Source organism: Falco biarmicus, chromosome Z, assembly GCF_023638135.1.
Source record: "Falco biarmicus isolate bFalBia1 chromosome Z, bFalBia1.pri, whole genome shotgun sequence".
In the NCBI taxonomy this organism is placed as follows: Eukaryota; Metazoa; Chordata; class Aves; order Falconiformes; family Falconidae; genus Falco; species Falco biarmicus.
This window is the reverse complement of record NC_079311.1, coordinates 581,594-603,845: the sequence shown is the minus strand read 5'-3', so window position 1 is coordinate 603,845 and position 22,252 is coordinate 581,594. Positions and strand designations below refer to the sequence as shown.

At 41.8% G+C, this 22,252-nt stretch overlaps 1 protein-coding gene across 4 annotated transcripts in view; it reads left to right on the top strand.

Moving 5' to 3' along the window:
• The window catches only part of LOC130142596 (zinc finger CCHC domain-containing protein 7-like), a 120,060-nt gene that overhangs the window by 89,660 nt on the left and 8,148 nt on the right, over positions 1–22,252 (top strand). For all 4 annotated transcript variants that reach the window (XM_056324833.1, XM_056324829.1, XM_056324830.1 and 1 more), the window contains exon 8: positions 5,150–5,185. In XM_056324833.1, coding sequence (XP_056180808.1) covers positions 5,150–5,185 — 36 coding nt within the window. The remainder of the gene's footprint in view (positions 1–5,149; positions 5,186–22,252) is intronic.

Below are 22,252 nucleotides of genomic sequence, written 5' to 3'. Positions count from 1 at the left end.
TGCAGAACGAGCTCCTGCGCCCAGTGTTTCAGAGGGACTCTCCACAGTCATGCTTTTGTCCCGAAGTGATTGTGAGGCAGCTCAAGATACTTTGCCTAGTCTGATTTGAAAATGTTCAAAGTTATTTAAAACATTTTCAGGGTAATACTCTTATTATTTTAGGTCAGTCTCTTTCCCCAGGGCAGCCCTGAGAATGTATGGAATCATCTTTACACGGAGTCCTGTTGGAAGCAGCTCAACCTCGTGTGCTTTCTTTAGGAAGATCATCAAAGGAGCAGGTAGCAGAGCTGCTCAAAAGTTTCAAGTGCAGCTCTACTTGACCATACACTGCTCCCCCTAGAAAAAAGCACATCAGACATGTGCACGCATAGACATGTGTATCCATATTTCTGTGTGTGTATACGTGTATATACACACATACTTATATATGTATATATATAATTATGCTCTTGTATATATATGCGGCAAGCCCCAGGCTGTGAACACCCTGTGTTCTGCCGCTTTGGTGGCAGTTGGGTGGGTGTCACGATGCTCGTGGTCTCCAGTCCTGCCTGCCAGCTGCAAGGGTGGGAAAAGAACTCCAAAACCAGGGTGACGTGGCAGGGAGGAGGCAAACATGGCAGGCAGAGCAGCGCATCCCTGTACGCCTTCAGGAAAAATGTCATGCAGGTGCTGGGTAACGCCTGAGCTTACCCCAGCAGCACCCTGGCCCCTGTCACTCTTCAGCCATGCCATGCCTGCTGGCCCCATTCGTAAGGTTTTGTCTGCACACCCCCGAGACCCAGTAAGGCGTTCTCCTTCCCGAGAATCAGCCGAGCATCTTGGCCAGCATATTCTTTGTGTCTCCTGGCCATGTAAACCACCTCTTCTGGAAGATTTCCTTCTGCCTTTGTGGGCAGCGTGCCGGTGCGTCCTGCAGGATGTGGCAGCCCCGGTGGGCCGAGACGCAGCTGGAGGCATGGGCACCAGTCCATGGGGGCTGGCGGGCGGCCATTCCTGCCAGCGGTGCTGAGGCAGAAGGAGAGGGGGGTTTGCCCTTCTCCCCCTGCTCCCCAACAACACTGCCCACGTTTCACGCTCACGGCACACTGGTGCCCACCTCATGGCTGGCGCGAGCGGACGTTGCCAGGAGCCCGGTGGGCACTGGCGTCTGTCCTAGCAGTGGCAGCCACCTGCGCGGGCGGCGCGGCTCGAGGTCTCGACATCTGCTGGTGCAGGAGTGGTTTTGAAGAGCAGCATTGTGCACTCTCTGCCGCAGTTCCCATGCGGAGGTGATGAAAAGTGCGTGTTTTGGCAAATCTTTTGTTTTATTGTGGTGGCTTGCGGTGGGGCAGCTCCTAGCAGCCGCCGCTTTGACAAAGCACCAGAGGATTCTGTTAAAAAGTTGTGTTTAGTAATTGTAGTCGTCGTGTCAGACCATAACTGACTTGGAGCTGAAGGATTTTTGCGAGATGAGTAGCTGTGCCAGCAGGGACCCAAGTCTCCTGGGCCAGCCGCGCTCTCATTAAGATTTGCCGCTAGCCGTGGCGGTGTTCGGCAAGTATGTGACGTGCATGCTGTTATTGTATGCTTGGCTTGTCAGCCTGCAGCTTTCTGACACTCACTTATGTCACTCTTTATTCAGAGACGAAGAAGCTTTTGATAATTTGACAAGACAAGCTCTTAAACGATCTAGGTCATGGCCTTCACTGTCTGTGATTGTGAACATATTTCCTGAAAGCCCTGTCACTCATCACAGCTACATTTTCTCCCGGGGAGCTGCAGGCCCGTCCTGGTCTCCTGTCAGCGCGTGCATTTTGGTTATTCATACGCCAAATACAGTAGCGGGGTTTTTCCTTCCCTTTTGCAAATGCTCGCATGTTAGCGAGGCTAATCCTCTCCCCCGCGCCGCGCTCCCAGCAGGGCTGCCGTCGAGGGCCCTCTCGGCGCAAGGCAGACGACTGGCCAAGGGGAGCGGAAAGGAGGAAAGGCCGCTTAGTGCTGTTTTTGTGTTTGCTCATTGTTGTGGAAATATGAGAACTGGTGGCAAGGGCCTTGTCTATTGAGCACTCGAGTCCTGGTCTGCTGTCAGGGGCTGTTTGAGATTGAGTGTTTTATTTTCTTTGATGTTCACGTTTGAGAATGGGGAAGTGGGAATTAAACAACAGATGCATTAAGCCGTTGTTCTGGTAAAACAATAATTAGCACCTGATAAAATTCAATACGGGTCAAAACGTGCGGTACCCAGCCTCGATTCATCTGCTGAGGCAGCCTGAGCCGGATCAGGCTCCGATATGAATAATCACCCTTCCAAATTAACTGAATGCGGGCCGCAGCGAAAACAGCGCGGATTTGGGAAAATTAATTGCCCAGCACTCGTGCGGCGAGAGGCCGGCGGGCACAGCAAAAGGTGCGGGGGAGCGCACCTCGCCAGCGCGTCCTGCGGCTGTGCTGTGGCAGCGCTGCCAGCCGCCGCAGGCACCTTCTGCACTGGTACAGCTACATGCTCGTAAGGTCAGACCACTGGGGCAGGAAATAGATGCAATTTTATTTTAATGCAGTTCATCACGCTACCATCATGGTTGTGTACCACGAGGGCTTTTCTTTATATGAGGGCCGTTCATGGTTAAGTACTTTTAAATAAATAAGAAAAATCACAGGTTCGGTGGTTGTTGTATTTGGTTATGCTGTCTTCCATAGCGAACCTCTTTGCTTCATTTGAGAAGCCAGTATTTGGCAGTAATTGTTAATTATACATTTTGTCATCCTGTGATAGAAGATGCAGACAATAACTCTGAGCTGATGCAAGGTAATAAGACTCCTAGTTAAAAGCATTGTTGCTAAAAAGCAGTTGTTTAGCCAGGCATCCGTTTTTCAACTATTGTATTCAACTTCTGAAGTTTGTAAGTGATCATTGTGACCATGAAAAGTATTGCACTGAATCACCATCTGAATGAAGAAATATGCTTGGCCAATTTTCCCTTGCCACCTTCTTCCTACCTCCCCTAAGTTTTCCCACAGCCATAAAACATCCTTAAAAGATGGCGATGATAAAACCTACCTCTTGATAGCACTGCAGAGGGGGGGGGACTGTGCCTCTCCTGGTGTTTTGGTAAGAGTGGTAAGAGCTGTGCCAACTGGACGTTCCTACTCCAAGTTACGGATTTTCGCTGTAAGTGATGCCTTTGTGTCCAGAGCAAGGGCGGGGGGGGGGGGGGGGAACCAAACCCAACCAAACTATAATTAAAAAATAAAGTGGTTTGGAGGTTTTTTTTTAAATATTAGTAAATAGCTGCTGTGCGAGTAAAGGTCATATCACAGAGTGGCATTTTGCCGGTATATGACAACTCATTGACTGTGATTTTTCAACCATATTAGTCTGGGGACACTGTGGTAATCGAAAACTATCCAGAACTAATGTATAAATAAGTGCTTGCTACCCCTGTGCTAAACCAGCAAAAGTCTCCTGTACAGTTGAAACCTTTTACAGGTTTGAGGGAGAAGGCAAAGCCCTTGATACAGTATTTTTATACGCTAGAGACTGTTCATGTATCGCGCCTTCAAATCCCACGTAAGTTAGCAAAGCAGAGGAAAATCCTTTTGTTTGCACTCGAAGACAGCTTGAGTGTGTTCAAACTGTCAAATGTTGTAGCCTGTTCCTCTGCTAGAGATCTGATGTACTTCACACATTTTCTTTATAGAAATATTAATATAAAACTCAAATATTTACATGCAGAATTTGAGTAAGAGGAGGAATGTCGAACTATTACACAGAACAGATTGTAGATTTTTCGCCAGAAAATGGTGTTACTGATGGAATGAATAATAAATAATATAATTTCCATCACATCCGGGAAAAACATGCTGTATGTGCCGTAGAGTGACAGTCAAAAACTTGGATTATTTTTTGAGAGGTTCAGTTGCTGGTATCGGTTGCTGAGTGGGGTCTTTCTTAATTAACATGCTCTGTCAGACGAAAAGAAGGCCAGAATTTAGGCATGAGTGAAAAATTTATTAGAAATCTAAAGAAATGTTAATAGTACTCATTTGCAAGTAGTCATGAGGCTTCAATGTTTGAAATTGGAGCTACAGCGTATTATGTAGAAGCCATGGAATAACTTAATATTTCTTCATAAAATACTGAAAATTGAGATTGGCAAACCAAATTGCTAACTGTTCAAATGATTAAGGAGCTATTTTCATAAAAGGGTAAATGTTTTAAACAAAAGTGCAAGACCTCCATTGAAGTAACCGTGTGCACACTCCCTTAAACACTTAAATGGCTAACAGACAAAGTACCACTATTTTTTGCGTTTATTTATGGCTTGGGGGTCATTGTGGAAGACAGAAATATTGTAAATTTCCTGAAGATATTAAGAACCATTGAGAAAGTAACCTCTGTCTTATTGATCATTAACACAGTCTGATTTTGTTTGTAGAAGAAGATCCACATTTTCCTCTTTCCTCTCTCTTCTGTATTCCTCGGGTCTATTGTGTTATTGCTGTGATTCAAAAATCTGCTCTGCGAAATTTTTTACGAAGGGCTGCACTTACAAGTTTGTTTGCAAGTCTGGCAAGTTTTTAAAAAAAAAAAAAAAAAAAGAAAGAAAAAATAAAGTAAGCCATTGTAAAAATAGAAACGTTAAAGCAATCTGTTATGCCTCTTGTTTACAACTCATCTGACGTTAGGCTACTGAGGATTATTACATGTAACAATTATATTTTGATTAGGAAAGAGATATGTACAAAAATACTAAAATATTTCTGTTCCTCCGTGAAAGGAAGGTACCTTGTGATTTAATTTCCAAAACATTCTGTAAATATAAAATGTCAGAAAATGTAGAATTTAAATTCATTCCTGTTTGTTTTGCAGTATTAATACTTACTACAGTTAAGAGCACATTACTGTCCCAAACTTCTAACCTTCAGAGAAGAAGGGGAGAGAGAAAACTGTTACTGGCTTTCTGACAATGGCAGGGAGTGTGTTAAACCAGTGTAAAATTCAATTAAACTGTCTAGCCAGGTTTTTGAAGCTGAAATGCAGACCCTTTCAGTTAAGCTTCTTATTTTCCTGTGACCGACACCGGTGGATACTGTGTTATGCCAAAACCAACAGGCTGTAAAGCACCTTGTTTCATGCTCCTAGCTGATCAATATTTTTATTTTCCAGGCTTGCCCAGAAATATGGAGGCAGTATCACCTAACAGTAAGTAGAAACACCTTTTTTATTTTCTTCTACACCCAACCTATTTACTCTTCTGTGAACTGCTGACCATAAAATATAGACAAGCATCTTCTGTGAGAAGATAATAAACATCTGAAGAGTTTTTGAACTGAAGAATGCAATGAAACACTGTCACTATTTTTTAAACATCTTTAGAACCTGTGATTTCATTTTAATATTGTAATCATTAAATGAGTGCCTTGCAGCACTCTCTCCTCTCGGTGGCTACATTTACACATATAAAGAGGGTTAAATTTTAAGTTGAGATGCAGAGCAGAGGCAATAATCCCATCTCAGATATCCCAGATGCTGGTAATTAATCACTGTGTGTGACAAAGCTTTCTTTTTAAATGAGTAAAATAAACCTCAGCTAGAGTGGAGATGCTAAATTGAGCAAATACACTTTATAAACTTTTGCAGAATGATTTCTAATTGGTAAGGATATAGCTATGGCTGCCTCTTTGGCCTGCATTAGTTGATCTGTAATCACTGAGACAAGAAAATAGCACTTTGTGAACTGTACCAGTGTATTACTTAAGGTTTTTCCTCCTATGTAAAACAGAGATAAAAATAAAACAAAATGTGCATAAATTTGGCTGATATTTAAACCTGGAACAGTATTTAACTGGTGAAGACGGTATTCAATGGATTGGTATCACAAATCTTAAACATATTTATTTATAAAATTATTGCACATAAAAACACCTTTGAAGATTAGGATTTTTGCACTTCATCTGAACCTTTGCTGTCATTGCTCTCCAGATCAACCTCGTATGTATTTAGCTGTTACAATTAATCACTGCTGTCCATTCAAAACAAAGTGGAAAAGTTTGTCCACTACTTTTCTTTATGCGTCTTTGGTGTGGGCTTTTTCTTTGGAGCAATAAATGGGATGTGCTTTATAATTAATTTCCTCCACCTCTTCATGGTAGTGGAATGGTGTTTTTTCTGGTTTTGCTTCTAAAGTCAATGAACAGGAGAAATCGGTTCTTAAAACCTCTCGCTTCTGTTTTCTGCATAATGGTTTTAAAACAAAGATCTGCTTTGGAAATCCTCCACGCGTTCTGAGCATTTACTTTTATTTTAAACAGAATTGGTATAGACTTTCAAAATAAAACCCCATTATAAGCAAAAGGTACATTCACTGAGTATTTTTGTTTGCTTTTTTAAAATTGCATGAAGGAAAAAGTAAATACTGTCTTTCATTATAATTCCTAAGATTGCATGTGAAAACTATTTCTGAATTGTTTATGATGTTTGGAGTCTAATAATCAGATAGGTATATTAGATGTAGTAATATGTTGGGTTCTCTTTTTACTGAGGTGTAAGTTTTTATTTAATTTTAGTCTTGCTTGCCATTGAAAATTCCCCCCAAAAATGAGTTGCAGTCAACACTTAGAAAAAAAAATATTTTTGGAAAAAAGTGTGGGGGAGCTTAAAACCTCACCCAGTGGTTACTAGGGCAGAATTTGAGGTACCTGAGGTAGGAAATTTTATCTGTGAATATTGTAGAAAAGCTTTGGAGTTTACACTTTACTTAGTATAAAGCCAGAAATATCTGTCAAAACAAGCTCTTGTTAGAAAATGTAGTTGTTACGAGTACCGAGTGTATTATTAAAATTTGGAAATTCTTAGTGCATTTTAGGGACATTCTGAAATGCGGTCAAATGTGGGCACGCAAAGACAAATTGACATGGAGTCAGACCCTAGCTACTGATAAATATTTTTTTTTATTTTGCAGTGAACTGAAAATTATCTGTAAATAATCAACATTTCTGATAATGTGGGAAATGCTTTGCACATCTCCATTTTTTGCCTGGGAAGGCTCACTTTGAGTGACAAAGTTACATTAGTAGTCAGATTAAGTGTGGAATTTAAAAATTTGTGTGGTGAAGGACGTTTGTGATACAGAAAAATGAGTTAAACCTCAAGAAACTTCATTGTCTGAATTGTTTAGATGTGAGTCCCAGCTTTTATTATTCCATTTAAATATTCTCTTTTGCACCCAAAGCAGAACAAAAGTAAACAGTGTTCTCACAAGGATCAAAACTTCTGCGTTACAATAATGTATGTTATATAATGATAGGATCATTAACTAACAAGCTGAGGTCTTTTACTCTCATATCAGCATAGTAGTATTTCACTACAGAAATTAGTTTATAGTTTTCCTGGTTTAGAAAAAGTATTTCTGGACGAGCAGGGTTACAGTTTAAAGAAAAGAAACAGAAGTTTGAAGAAAGGTAGTGTCGTGTTTGTTGCTGTGCTGCAGAGGCTACCTGATCATTAGCAAACAGACCAAGGCTACAGTGAGTTTTTCCTGTGCTTTAGCCATGGATACAACCCCTAGATTTAAATTGATTTTGGTAAATTGATCATGGATGTCACACATGCAGGTACATATAAGCGGAAATAAAACAAGGCATTCAGGTTTGCCATGAAAGACCGTTTTTATAACGTTGCTTGCAGGCAGCCGTTACAAAGTTTGTCTAAATGTTTTGCATTATATGAAGTATTCTTAGTTAATTGCTGTGAATGCTTGTGAAAAAACACACAGCCTTCCACATTTCTCTTTTGTGAAGCTTTTGGTGATTTTATTCATTATCTGGCTCTTTCCTAAGAGATGGACTGCCATCTATTGACTTTTTGAAGCCCCTGCACAGAAACGTGGATTGACTAGAACAATGACTAAATAATAAATCCATTCTGTTGTTATGGATGGTGGTAGGTTTTTGTTTACATTAGCTGTGGTGACAAATTTTGGCACATTACAAATAATTTGTTGTATGGGCAGAAATGTCTTATTCCAACCAAAATAGACTGCCAGTGCAAGAAATGTTAGGAGCGGTTGAAATGGCAAAAAGGATTATGAGCAGAATATTTTAATTTGCCTTTTGATAGAAAAAAGATTATCATATTGTATTCAATGTAGCTTAAATTTAAAGGCTCTATGATAATCAAAGCTTTGTAAGTGGATGAAGTTAGTTTCTTTTAACTTGTTCTTTCAACTCTGTTAACTAGAATTATTCTGCAAGGAGCCAATCAAAGTCAGCAGAACAATCCAATTCCCACTGTGGTTTAAAATAATATTTAATAACCTCTTTAAGATGGTGATTTAAAACTTTTACAAATAATTTTCATTATGCCTGCTCTCTGTGTATTTCTCCTGTAGCAGAAAAGGGAAATTAGGTTTGTCAAAACATATTTTAAGTTTTTCTTCCTGTAGATATCTATTTGCAATAAATAGGTCAGTTTTGATACCTGCTTACATTTATCAAAGGAGTTATTTTCAATTCAGATACTAACACAAGGACTTCATTGGCAGATCCAGGATAAACAGTTTTGATCATAGCTTACTGCAGTGTAAATAATAAGATGTGTGAAATTTTTTTCACAGGCGAGGCATGTGAAGGTCTTGTAAAGCGCTTTGTTCATGATTATAAGGAAGCTTAGATTACAACTTTGTCTGTCTAAATGCCAGATGCTCCACAAACCCAGAGAAATATAGTCTGTGCTGCAAAGGACATGCCGTCACATCCCCTTTTCGTCTTAAGGATATTGGGGATGCTCCTGGCAGGGCTTTTTCATCCTCAGAATGTTTGGAGCCTTTTCATTCCCTTTCTCCTCTATTTAGGATTTCAGCCGTAAAGGTAGAGGCATTTATTAAGTATTCCGCACTGAAGTGGAGGCCAGTCTGTAGTCCTCAAATTAAAAAAAAAAAAAAAAAAAAAAGGGCATCAGTGGAAAAACTTGGGAGATGAAGGCACCCCACGATTTTCATGTGTTTGGTTCAGTTTTGCGGTTCATTCTGAGAAAAAATACAATAGCGTCCCTCTGAGTCCGACTGGCTACCCAGCTGCCTCACTGCATGCTCAGTGGCAGCTGCCATTTTAAGCGGGTCTGGTGTGCTGAGGTGAGGGGTCCCGCAGCCCCCCCGGGCTCGGAGGTTCAGTGTGGGGCTGCCAGCGGGGTCCCGAGGTACAGGAGCTGCCGTGACCGCCAACAGCTGGGGCTTCAGGTGGCCAGCGCGGCTGGAGCTGGCCTTCTGCCGGGGCTCCGCGCCATGGAAGGAAGCGGCTCGCGCTCTGCAGCCGAATGGGCCCCGGACCCCTAACTTTGCCGCTGGAGTGGCCCTGTGAAGGTGCGGGTAGAGACACTGCGCTGCCGTGAGCGGTCACGTTTCCACCCAACGGATGACATCGTGGCAGAATGCAAAGGAAATTTATTTTTAGCACGTAGTGACCTGTGCTTTGCTTCAGGCGTGAAGCTGCGCTTCTTCTGAGCGAGGCCCCCTCAAGTGCAACTCAGCCCCCTTCTGCGCGGCGGGACTGGAGAGGGTACCCAGAAGACGTGCAAATGACCACCTCGGTATTTCCATGTCAAATGGAAGACGTGCTGGCTGCGTAGATCTCCCTACGTACACTGCACTGCTTCATTGTTCGGGGGGGACTTGTGGTACACAGCAATGAGCGTAGCTGGGCCGGCTCGGGAGCAAGGTGCGGCTGCGATAATCAAATAGGAGATATTGTTGCGAGTATTAGCGTCTTCTTCAGTAAATATCCGCAGAGTAATGAAATTCTGTCCCTAAAATGGGCAGAGCACAATTTTTTAAACGTTTCTGACGTGTTTCTCAGTGTCGAGCTGTGTGTTAAAATCCAAATCCTGCTCGCACTAGGTGTTTTCTTTCTGCAGGGATTGCTCATTTTTAATAACCTTTTCCTCTCCCTCTACTGCTCTGGACGTAAGGACTCCTTCCCCCATCCCCTGCCTTCACCAGTCTCGTATATATTAAAGCTCCTAGGCCAAGATGGCCACCAACAGAGTTTTAGAACCGTCAGAATTTTTAACTAGCAGAAGCTATCATTTAACATGCTTTTTGACAGTTTGTTAATCTTACTTTTAATCCACTTACATAAAAGAAGGTGAACCAGGAATTGGCTGTTTTGGCCTCTGTGCGTAAAAGACATGAAGGGACAATGCATCTTTTGTGTTTAAATTTTGCGCTCGGATTTCTTTGTGTGCATTATTAAAATTCCTCATGGCCTGCCACTTTTTTTCGGAAATGAAAATGTAAGCAGCGTTGCTTAAAGTCAATCTGTATCCTTTCAAATGTGACTTGCAGAAAGGGAAAACTTAAAATCTGACTCACTCTGGGGAAAAAAAAAAAAACCAAAACAAAACCCCCCAAAAAACAAAAAACAAACAACAACAACCAAAAAACCCAAAACATTTAAGCTTGGGAGAGAAAGAGCATTTGGTTTCCAGAGAAGCTTTGTAGGTTTTGTGCAGTGAGGGAAAGGATGGGTTTAGAAGTATTTTCAGGAGGAGATTAAGCCTGGCTTCCCCGTGTGCAGGGATGGGGCTGCTGCAGTGGCTGTGAACATGGCTGCAGTGCCAGCTCCTCCAGTCTTTGCGTGACGTGGGGCTGCGGACCATGAGATCATTGCGTTTGCGTGAAGTATTTCAGCACTTGGCCAGTTTCTCTCCAGGTGGTTTGAGGTTATTTCTGTTAACTCCAGTCAAATTACCACCTGGTTTATGTGACAGACAGTGTATTTTTTCGTATTTCGGACTCACAGAGCGGGTCCTTGTGTGCCAACGCTTCCATAGCCATTCGGCAGGATGTTTCACAGGGAAGGCAACCCAAAATTCCTGAGGATATGAATTTAGGGTAAGGATGGCTTTCCCTCCTGTGGATTGTAGCGGAATCATGAACACCTGGAGGGTGATGCTGTCCCCACACTTGCCCTTGAGGGAGCGGTGCCGTTCTGGTGCTTAGGTACGCGAAGATTTCATCTTCGCCAAAAACGCGTGCTAGCCTCTTTCGCCAGGGGAGGAGGTAGGGCAGGTCTTGGATAGCACCAGCAGCAATTTTATTTTTAAATTATCTACATACTTTCTTCAAGGCTGAGCTCTACCGCTTGTGCAAGTGCCGTTCTGTGATAGAGATGCTTCTGAAATGCCTGCCTGCCCTGCACAATTGTTCTGGTGAAACTAAGTACGTTAGAGGTGGTTTGGTAAGCTGTCTAGAGGGTCCCTTGGATTTTATTTTACATTGTGTTTATTTTCCCCTACTGATTATAACTTCTCCCTAGTTACCATTTTCTTTCAAGTCTTGGATATTTTTTGAGGCTGCCAGAAGCATAAACTCCAAATATTTTTTCTGTTGCAAAGAAATTGTAGTTGACGAAAGACAGTATCCTTTCTGATATTTTTTTTTACAGAAAAGAGAGAGGATTTCAGAAGTAAGTGTGTGTTTATGTGTACAAAGCTGTATGCTATTGCTTTCAGTACAAAAGCATGCTAGATAGAGTTCTTTCCCAATTTTTACTTGAAAACTGGATTTTAAAATTTGCAGGAAAAAGAATAGCTTCAGTAACTTTAAATATGGAACATCTACAAAAAGTACTGGTTAGAGTTTGCCTTTTCATGAAAATGTTAGTTTTTAACTAATACCCTCGGCTGGTTATGACTACCAAATAATTAAGGGGTGGGGGGTGGGGGTGGGGGTGTGTCTTGTGTGCCGGTTAAGTTGAAATAGAAGGCTCAAAGCGGTTATCTGTAAAATGCCGACATATCTTTGTGCTTTGCACTTTGTTTCCTGAGAAGGAGCAATGGTGTCTTGGTGCCTTTTTAGTGCAGAGGACAGATCCCTGGCTGGTGTCTGCTCCGACAGCCCGGGCTCAAGGTCATTACCCCAGGTCAGCATCCAGCTCTTGCCAGGCTGGACCAGACTCCAGAGGCCGTTCGGGTGGGCTGTGCAACCTTCCAGCAGCGCCGTCACCAGCTGCCACCTACCTTAATCGTGTAGGCATTGTAGAGAGCATCCTTGCTTCCTCTTAACATTTATCCGGCTCATGCTCTTCTTCCTCATCTGTCTCCCCAGAAAATAAAATAAAAGGTGCTTTTGAAGTGGACCACTAAAGACTGAGTACAACTTGACCAGAAATTGCACTTTGATTTATATCTGGAGGCAGTCTGGGACTGGAGGGAAACAGAAAGCTTGGCTGACTGAACCAAGTCACTTCCAATTCTCTGATTTTGGGGTTCCAAATAACCTCCTCGAAGCGTTTGTCTTTGAGAAGCGGCGTCCTTCAGAGAATCCCTGACTGCAGTATGCATGTTACTGTTATTGAAGGAACGCTGTGTTTTCTGCAAAAGCAACGCCTTTTGGGCCTGCCGTTAAATGGGAAAAGGAGAAGTGCAGGGCATGGAAATCAATACATTTTAATATTTTGAAAGTTTAAATCTGTGGTTAGCTGACCCCTGCATGCCCAGGAAGCTATTTTTGCAGCGCGTGACATTTTTCAAACGCAGTGCCAGCAATCCTGGTGGCAAGATGCACCCATGACTGCAGAGAGCTGCTCCCTCCCCTGCAAACTTGCAGGCAGCAGTTCCTCTGTTCTCAACGTGGAGACTGCCATGTGCATTCCTCCTTCTCCCAACACGCGCCAAAATTGTTGTGACACACATTTTTGTGATACACCAAAACTGTTGGGTAGCTGGTTAATTAAACAGAAAACAGGACAATTGTGGTAAGATTGATTGCTGGCATGGCTCCCCATCGTATACGTAAATGCAGTTCTTTTAACGGGGGGGATTCAGATGATTGTCTTCTTTAATGCTTACAAATTTGGTAGAAATTTTCACCTCTCCTTTATTTTGAAAAGGTGAACCTATATGATCATTTAAAGAATTTTTACTAGTTCTAGTGTTAAGCACCTAAATAAGGAAAATAGAATTTTCAAGCTAGAGTGAGATTTTCAATGCATTTAAAAAAACCAGGCTGTTATTTGAGAAAAAAACATGTGCCCTTTTTCTGCAGTAAATTCTGTGTATGAATATCCATATTAACGTTCCCTGAAATTCCTGAAAACTATTCCTCTGGCCTTGATATAAAGGTGTTTTTTCTCAGTTTTGTTTTTTTAGATCTTAAGAGTCAGTTTCAAAATTCCATAGGAAACCAAAAATTGCCTGTGATCTATCAGACATTTGTAAACATGTAAAAACTACGCTTTCATGTAGGTAACGTAAAATGTATTTTGGTGCATTTTCGTATTGCAAAGTGGAAAAAATGTGAAATGTCAGTAGAGCGTAAATGTCCACAAACTGTTTGCGCCTGTATCCTAACTAGGAATGGCATTTTTACTTGTCAAATGTCCACTCAGTAGCTGCTTGTAAATTATGTGCTTTAGTAGTACTGAAACTGTTGCATTTTAACAGACAAATGCTTTGCATGGTAAAATGTCACAGGTATTTAGCAACGGCAGCCTACAGAGCTCTGCGCTGGCATCAGCATATGTGATCGTCCATGTCGCTCCCAGACCTGCTAGTTTATCTTGTCAATGATCCGTGTGTTAGGAGCAGCCAGAAGCTTGCATTGGTTAAGACAGTAACTTTCTCAAGTTATGCTTGATCATGTTAATAATCTACAGATTAGGATTCCCTAAAAGTATTCACTGATTTAATTCTGAGAGGGTCTATCATGTCTATAATATTAATACATCTTGTTAGGTCCTGTCATGTGAATAGGAAAGTTGCTATCCCCATGACAGAATTACCTTGAATTTGGTTTCAGATGTTGAAAAATCAAGCATGAAGGGAATTCAAAGGAACCGAAGACCCATACAAAGTGATGAGTAGCGTAGAGCCATATGCCGAAAAGTTGGTGCTATTTTACTGCAGCACTGGAGAAGTCTCAGAGCAGTGGGTGATTTGCACGATATATGCACGTATGCTGTAGCACCCACGTATGGCAAAAGAAGGCAGCATCCCTCGGAATTTTTGGCTTTGGGGGAGTGAAGTTAGGCCCTCAGTTTGAACTTATTTTTTGAATGTTGAACTTGGGTGACATCAACATTCGACAAACATACCCTAACGGCCATGTGTACGGCTCCACAATGTCCGTATGGCCCTGGTGCTGGCAGCAGCTTGCATCACAACAGTGTGGCACCGCTGCCTCGCTGGTCTTACCGCCTCCGCCGGGAGCAGGCAAACTTTTTTACCTGCTGCTTCATTAGGCATTTTACTCTGTAGCCCAGTCCACACCTGGCCTGACAGGCCCGTTTTGGTGGTCCCTTTGCGGTGCCCTCCGCATCGCGGTCTGTGCTGCGGCAGCCCAGCGCGGCACGAGCATGGAGCAGGCTTTGCCCCCCCCCAGATGTAGGAGGGGGGCAACAATTACAGGGTGAGCTGCTACTTTTATAGTAGACCAGGACAAAATGGAGAGTCACTGGTCACTGCTGGTGTTCAGAGTCCAAAATCTGCATGTCTTTTTTTTTTTTTTTTTTTTTTTCCCCCTTTATCTCCGCCCCCCCCAAGTTACAGTTTCTCTGCCTCTAGCAACTGCTTGTAGTTAACAGAAAGTAATTTCATGTTGTTTCTTGACTATGCAGTTAAATCTCTTTCTAAAACATATTTGTAACTTCCTTTGGCTCTTACGAAATGGGGTGGTGGGTGCCTGTGCACGAGGATACGCAAACGCTGAGGGATTTCTGTGGAATAAATGGTAACCCCAAAATATCTTCTCCTTTAAAATTAATTGCACTGGGTTTGCGCGTGCTATCCAGTTGCTGTCTGGCTTATTTTGATGGCTGATGAGACCCCGATTAAATTAATTCTGCTTTTCTGATGATGGTGTGAGGAGGGAAAGAGAAAACAGCACTGAGATACCTAAAAGTTGGTTTGGAGAAAACAATTTTGATCAATGGCATATTTACATGATGTGAGAGAGCGGAAATCTGAAATCTTTTGATCCATTTTTAGATGCTGTAGACAGTTTAGAAAGTACCAGGTCGTATTCAAGGAAAAACTTCATGGAATTGAGACTGATTTACAAAAACAGATGTGCAAGAAGGACATGGAAAAGCTTGTGTGCGTTAATGGTTGTATACAGACTGCCAGACATTTCTTCAAGGATGTATGCTGGATGAATGTCACTTGTTAAAAAGCTAGGTAAAAATAATTATGGCATTACTGAATATATATGATGCTCTTAAGTGGAGAACACATGAAAAAATAATGAGAAAATTGATAAACAACATGCACAGTTAACATGTTGCCAATGTCAGGAAAATGCTTCTGTAAAATTGTCCGTCAGTAAAGGATGCTACAGATTGAAGCCTAGCTGCTACGAAATTTAAAGAAAAAAGCTTGAATTACTGTTTATTTAGAATATACCCAAGCAAAAACCCTCTTCTAACAAACTGATGCACCACTCTTTTGGCATCTGGTGTCCTCCAGCAGCACTGTATTTTTTCTGTGTTTACTTCAATTTTAGCTATAATCAGAAATCACCTCAAAGTAAATATCTGTTAAGAATGTTCCGCTAAGAAAGTTATTTCAAATGTGGTACTTCCTCCTTTTGCTTCTGATCGTGAAAGGTGATTAGTAGACAACATAAAGGTTAAAGAGAGAGAAAGAGAGAGAAAGGAAGCTGTAAATCATCTAGAATGACAGTAAAAATTAAAACATTGGGGTTTCCTGGGCTCCCCGGTGTATTAGCTAATAAATATAACCATGTTTTAGTTCTGTTCATCTTCTGATTTTACAGGCTTTGCAAATGTTTGTGTTCAGATTAATGTATAAATGTATGTGTAAGTATGCATACACTTAGTGCAGCGAGTGTGCGAGCGTGTAGTGCCTGCCTGCGCGTGCTCTCTCTGGGCACGTATGCCTGGGTGCAATATAACAACATTTGGCGGGTCTCCTAATAAACATTCAAATAAAATCTACGTATCCCCATGCACGAGTCTCCTCCTTCTCCTCCTCCCCTGACTCATCCCCACGCACCCCCCTCCCCCACCCCACTTCAAAGCTTGTGGTCCTTTTTCCATCCTTGTACTAAAAGGTTTCTTTGTAAGCCAGGCCATTTGTCCGTCATTGTTTGGGGTCCAAACAGTGGTAAAATACCCTGTCACCGATCCAGAGTGCTGTGAATGGCAGCTTCTCTCCGGACAATTGGCAGTGGTGCCGAGAAATATTCCTGAGAGGATTATTTAACCTTTCAATTTAGGGGGCACAAAGCCTGGCTGATTAATGAACTTTCTGATGGGCGCTGATAAGCGGATCTATTTCTTTATTTCCTCTAAAAGTGATTCCTTCTCCTGTCCCATATTACTATAATCTTAAACATAAAATGTGGCAAATAGATTAAAAAACAGCACTAAAGAGTTTATCTGGCTGGCAAACTGAAGGAGCTAAATTAAAATTGGTAATGAAAGCAGTGGCTGAGCCCTGTATATGGTTTTTAAATGCGCTGTGTATTTTGAAGAGACTTATTCTCCAGCTTGCCTGGTAATGACTGCTTTTGGTGCACAGTCCGGGGCTGGCTTCTGTTATCCCCCCAAAAAAATGAGTTGTGTTATCTGGATGACTGCAGACACATATGCATCCCCCTTTCTCACTGCATGGGCAGACAAGGTCGATAGCATTACAAGGTATTTGTGGCAGTGCTTGTTTCAGTTTTCAGAGCTGCCAGTTTTCAGCCAGATTTGAATTACAAAAGAAGAAGCTGGCATGAAAATTGAAAGGGTTTATCGGCTAGTCTGAAGCCTCATAGCACATTGCTTATTTATGCAGTCCATTTGCACCAGGAAATGTAAAAAGGAAATACATTTTAAAAATAAGGTCATAAAGACCCAGATATGTTTAAGATGGCAAATAAAATATAGATACCTATAATATCTTTCCAGGAAACGATTTCACTTAATGTTGCACATTACTTCGGAGGAGCATTTATGTTACTGTCATAAATTTGTGCATTTGTGTCACTGTATAGATAGTCTCTGGGGATTAAGAAGGAAGTGTTTGCTAACTTACTTTAAAATTAAAATAGAAGAAAGATAGGTTTGTAGTTTGAGAGCTGCATCAGAAATAGTTGAAGTTTAATGCACCGTCCTATTTAAATAACGTTTTGCATTCTGTGTAAAATTAGCCATGGACGACTGGATAGATGCCACCACCTTTGGAGAAAATTGGGATGCCTTTTAAACCATGAAGATTTTGAGGCATTCAGGGATTGTATTGTTGTTATCCTTACTATCTTGCATATATTCATTTTCTCTATGAACCTGAGAATTTTTTTGTCCATTTTTCAGGAAAGGGTTTTTGAATTAATATTTTAGGATGTTTTTTTCTCTGCTTTTAAGAGTATCAAACGATTACATTCATTTCTTTAAAATATGTAATATTGTACTTTTTGTCTCTTCCTTTTAATGTTTCCACACAGTCGATTGTAGATGCTATTTGCATCTATTTAAAATGCATTGTAGAAATGTCTTATTTCTGTAGAAAATAACCACTTCACAGTGCTTATACTGTGGACTGAACAAGTTAAATTTCTTCTTCTGGGAAAGGTTTTGTTTTTCCAGACTGTGCAATCAAAAAAATATTTTTTTCCTTGATTTGTAATCTAATGTGTATCATGTACTTCAAAACAAAACAAACCGAAACCTGAAAGTTTAGTTAGATCACTTTTTTCTTGGTTATTTTGCTGCGTTTTGGCGCAATCCAGGAGGAACGAATGCTACAAGCACATTTAGTAAACTAAATGTCAAGGTGTAATTTGTGGAAAGATACTCAGGTGTGACCCCCACAACACCTGTTGGAAGAGCAAGTTTATTTAGATGGCTTTAAAAATTAAGAATAAAATCTGGTAAAGAAATTGTTCTATTTATAATTGTTTGGAGTTTGGGGAGGAGTTAAAAGTCAAGATACCAAATTTGTGTGTTTCTCACTTATTAGCATGCATCAAGCTCAGTATGTTTCTGTCATGAATTTTCATAAGGATTTTTACTACGTAGCATGTGTGGCTTAATGATGCAATCACCTGATAGACTAGGAAGACTCCAAAGGAGACGTTCCGGTCTGTTGTGTACATAATACTTGTTTCAAAAATCTGCCTAATTAAGGAATTACCCAATGGAATGCAAGTCTACTGGGTGCATGACATGGTTAAAGAAAATAGCAACAACAAAACCCCTCAGTATAATTACTATATTACATGATATCCTATATTGGCAATTTTGAATATAAGGGAATGATGCTAACCTGCCATTGTTTTAGCTGGTATACAAGTAGATTATGATAATTGGTAAAGGGAAAAGAAATGTGTATTTTTCAGTGATAGAGCTGTTGTGACTGTTCCCCTGTCCAACTCCAGTCAGCAACCCACAGTGTGTAATGATTCACTTGATGATCATCTTTCAGTGACTCAAGAAATTGGTGAAACATCACTGCTAATGAGTTTTACTCCCAGCCTCATGTCTTGTTTGTCTCAGAGAGTTGCACAAAAACAGACTGCGGTGTGCAGAGCTCGTGTTCATTGTGTCGGGCACGTTATTGGAAGGAGTGTCCTGGGTCTGCTTTTTGACTCCCCCTGCATTCTTTCTGTAGTCCACTGTTTAATTACTTAGCTTTAGAGTGCAACAAGAAATAACAGTAAAAATTATCTGACAGATTAAGTATGAGCATAGCGATGTATGTAAATGCATCAGGAGAAGTAACTGTCTCTTCTTGGCGTGCAAGAATGGCGTTGAGTGACTTGGAGGTGGTGTAAGTAGCTAGTCCTGGGGTGCAGTGGGTGAAGGGTTTACAGAATTATTCCCTCGCGTGCTAAAATGGGAGTTGCCCAAACTGGTGGTGTACGTAACCAAAACCAAAACCTCAGCGCAAGCCTTAGGCAAAGGCAGCGCGATAGCTGATGGATCAATGGAGGGCATGACCCTTGTTTCATCTGATTACGAGCCCATGGAATTTATCTGAATTTTAGTTACAGAAATTTAGTTACAGTACAAGGAATTTATCTGAATTTTAGTTATTTTTCACTGTGGTTTCGTTGGCACGTGGGGTAGGGTGCAAAGCTTTTCTTTTCGCGGGTGCGGCGCATCTTTGCGAGTTACAAGGTGGCTCTGTCTGTCTCCCGTCCGGGCTTGAGCTGCTGTTGGCCATCAGCGACACTGGGTGTGTGTTGTCGTACCAGTGAGGATCACAAAGCATGCCATGACGCGCTGCGCTGCGCTGTAGAAGTCAGTTGGCGTGGCTAGCCACGAGATGCATTTTTCCAACACGGGCGGTCTGAATGGCACAAAAGGGTCTCACCTCTGGTCCCCCAACGCCATCGAGGTCCATGCATCACATAATGCAGAGGAGCAGAGAAATCCACAAAAATAGAAGTCAGAAGATTTTCCTTAATTAGTGAGATTTAGCCAGATTGCAGATCCTAAGTAGTAATGAGCTTCATAAAAGCAAGCCCTCATTGGATCAAAGTCAGTGCAGATAAGGGGAGCTCAAGGTCACAGAGGGAGCTGCCCAGCAGGTCCATTTGCATAAAAAATTACTGTCAAAAATAGGCCAGAGAGGCAGCCCTGGCATTTTGATCTCTTGGCCTTTGTCATGGAGATTCCTAGTTGAGAAGGGAGGAAGGCCAGTGTCCCAGATAATGATTAACTGTTTTAATGGCATTCATTCATTCATTCCGCACTAACTACTCATGCAGAAAAAAGGGTTATGTAAAATGACATTAGAAGAAAAATCATTTGTAATCGTTGCATCAGGCTGCACTTTGAGGAGACATTAGGAGTAAATCCATGGCGTGGTAGGCTTATGCTTTATCTTCTGATATTTACTGAGTTTACTGGTGCATGAAAAGCTTTCAGCAAGAATAGCAGATGGGATGGACCTTTCATAGGTAATGCTATCTACCAGGTTATTACTTCTATATATTGATAGTGAAGTAATCTCCAAGATATCACCCTACAAATATAGATTATTTAAATGTTTGTAACAAAAAAACCTATAACATAAAGAAGCTACGTTCATGAATAGTTTATTTTGTACCCATATGGCTGGAGCCTTTAGATGCTTTTTTAAGCCTTCAATAATAACAAAACAGAGCGTATATAACATGTGGGTTTCCTTTTTGTTTGGCCTTGGAAAGGAGTAAAGTTATGCAGAGTTGTAATCTGACCTGCAAGTATTCAGTTTAATTTCTTTCTTTAAATATGACCTTTTCTAGTAACTAAACAAAAGGCAGCAGGGTGGGGGGAAGCTGGCCTGGGAGGGGGTGCAGCGGGGGAGGTTGGGGTCACAGGGGGTGTATTCCTAATAAATGGGAGCATCGGAAGGGCTCCTGCACTAGCGGAAAGCCCCGACGTATCTTTTCACACCTGGATTATAGGTGCCGGTATCTCTAGCAAGGCAAGGCTGTTCTGCAGACACCTCTCCATCCCCACAGGTGCTCCTCCATCCCCGCCGGTGGCACAAGGGCAGCGGGGGGATGGTAGCACCACCGGCACTTTGCACAGCTGCTGCGTTTCAGCTGGATCTCTTGTTAGCCACTGAGAGCTGCAAGCATTTAGTAGCAGGAGCGCTCACATACCGGTGAGCCAGTGCCAGGTGTAATTTCTGAGTCAGGTGAGTTAACTCGCATCTCCTGCTGCCTGTTTAACTTTTGGATTATGCGGAAGCACCTATTGCAGGAATGTGTAAAGGCTCTTTACTTACTAATTTAGCCATATAAAACACTCCGGTGTGCGTGCTCCATTTCTTGTCAACATCCATACAGCTGGCAGGTGGTTTCTTTTCTGTAAAAAGTAACAGTATCTTACTGTTCAGTGCAAATTTTACTGGAGTTTCCATGTAAGAACTCTAATGATGGCCACAATCATCATTATTTATGCTGCACGATGCCCATTCAGCAGATGAAGGTGTTGGACCCTACAGCAGGTGCTTTAGCAGACAATACCTTGGAACGTAAAGGATCATGTCTCTGGAATAATGCATGGTTTTTATAACTATGTGTTGTTGTTACACTGCACCTTGCAAGGACCAAACAGTATAATAGTGTCATTTTCCAACTGATGTTATGGTTCATTTTAAGGCCTTCTAGCTGGCAGAAAGCGGAATAGAAACGTAATGGTCTTGATTTTATTTTTGACAGCTGTATTGCACTAGTATTCTGGTCGCAGAGCTCTCCAGCAGAAAGAGCCTGACTGAAGGAACCTGTTTGGGTTTTGTGGCAGCATCCCAGTGTGGGCCTCAGTGGACATCAGCTTTGAAAACACATTTACTATGGGTAAAATTCTACACGGTGGGAAGACGGAGGAAGGTATCACTCGTAGGATTTATTTTTGCTCTTTAGGAGCCCTGTCCAAAGCGGAGATGATTTCTGGAGCCACTCCTCATGCTAAAAACTAACTAGAATACAGGTGATTGATCCAATAAATTTAACACACAGATTTTTTTCCTCACAGGGAATATACAAATGTTTGCATTTGGCTGGGGGTGGGTGAGTTCCTTGCCTGTTCTATGTATTTATGATAAAAGAATACCTGAACTACTTAAGCCGGCTTAGTAAGTCACTTATACACTGCTGTTAGCTGGAGAGCGCTTGCTGTAAGACATGGATGAGAAATATACAAATTACTTTATAGATGGTGGTTTTTCCCTTTCCCTGTTTCCCCGCCTTTTGTCACAAATCACTGTTGGATGTGTCACTCTTCCTAGTCTTTCTTTAGCCTCCTTCTGCTGAGTGAATGTGAACTGAGGAACATGAATCTGAAATGCATTTAAACCCGAGGCTGAAGAGGTTCAAAATAAGGTGACCCTGCAAGTGTGATCAGATTCATAAAAGATAGGATTGGAAGATTTCTGTTGTTTCTGACTATTTTACAAGCACTGCTGTCATTCTTCTGGAGGCTATGCAGGAGAACACAGCGGCTCTAACAGCGGAAGAGAGTGGTGATACAGATTTAAAGAAAAAAGCAGTTCCCCGAATGAGCATTAGCAACCACTACTAATTTATTTGAAATCCAGGCCACTCTCCAGTGCTCCTTTAGTGCCAGAGAGAAGGAAATGCATGCGATGTGGGAAGCAGTAAGGTCGCTCTCTTGGCCCGCTGCTTTGTAGCTGGAATACACGCACCCCTTGTTCATCGTGTGCCTGCTGTGGCTAGGCACAAGCTCCATGGCCACTGCTTCTCCAGGGGACGAGCATGTTTGCGCATGTGAAAAGTAAAGGAACAGACAATACATTCACGTAATCCACTTTGTG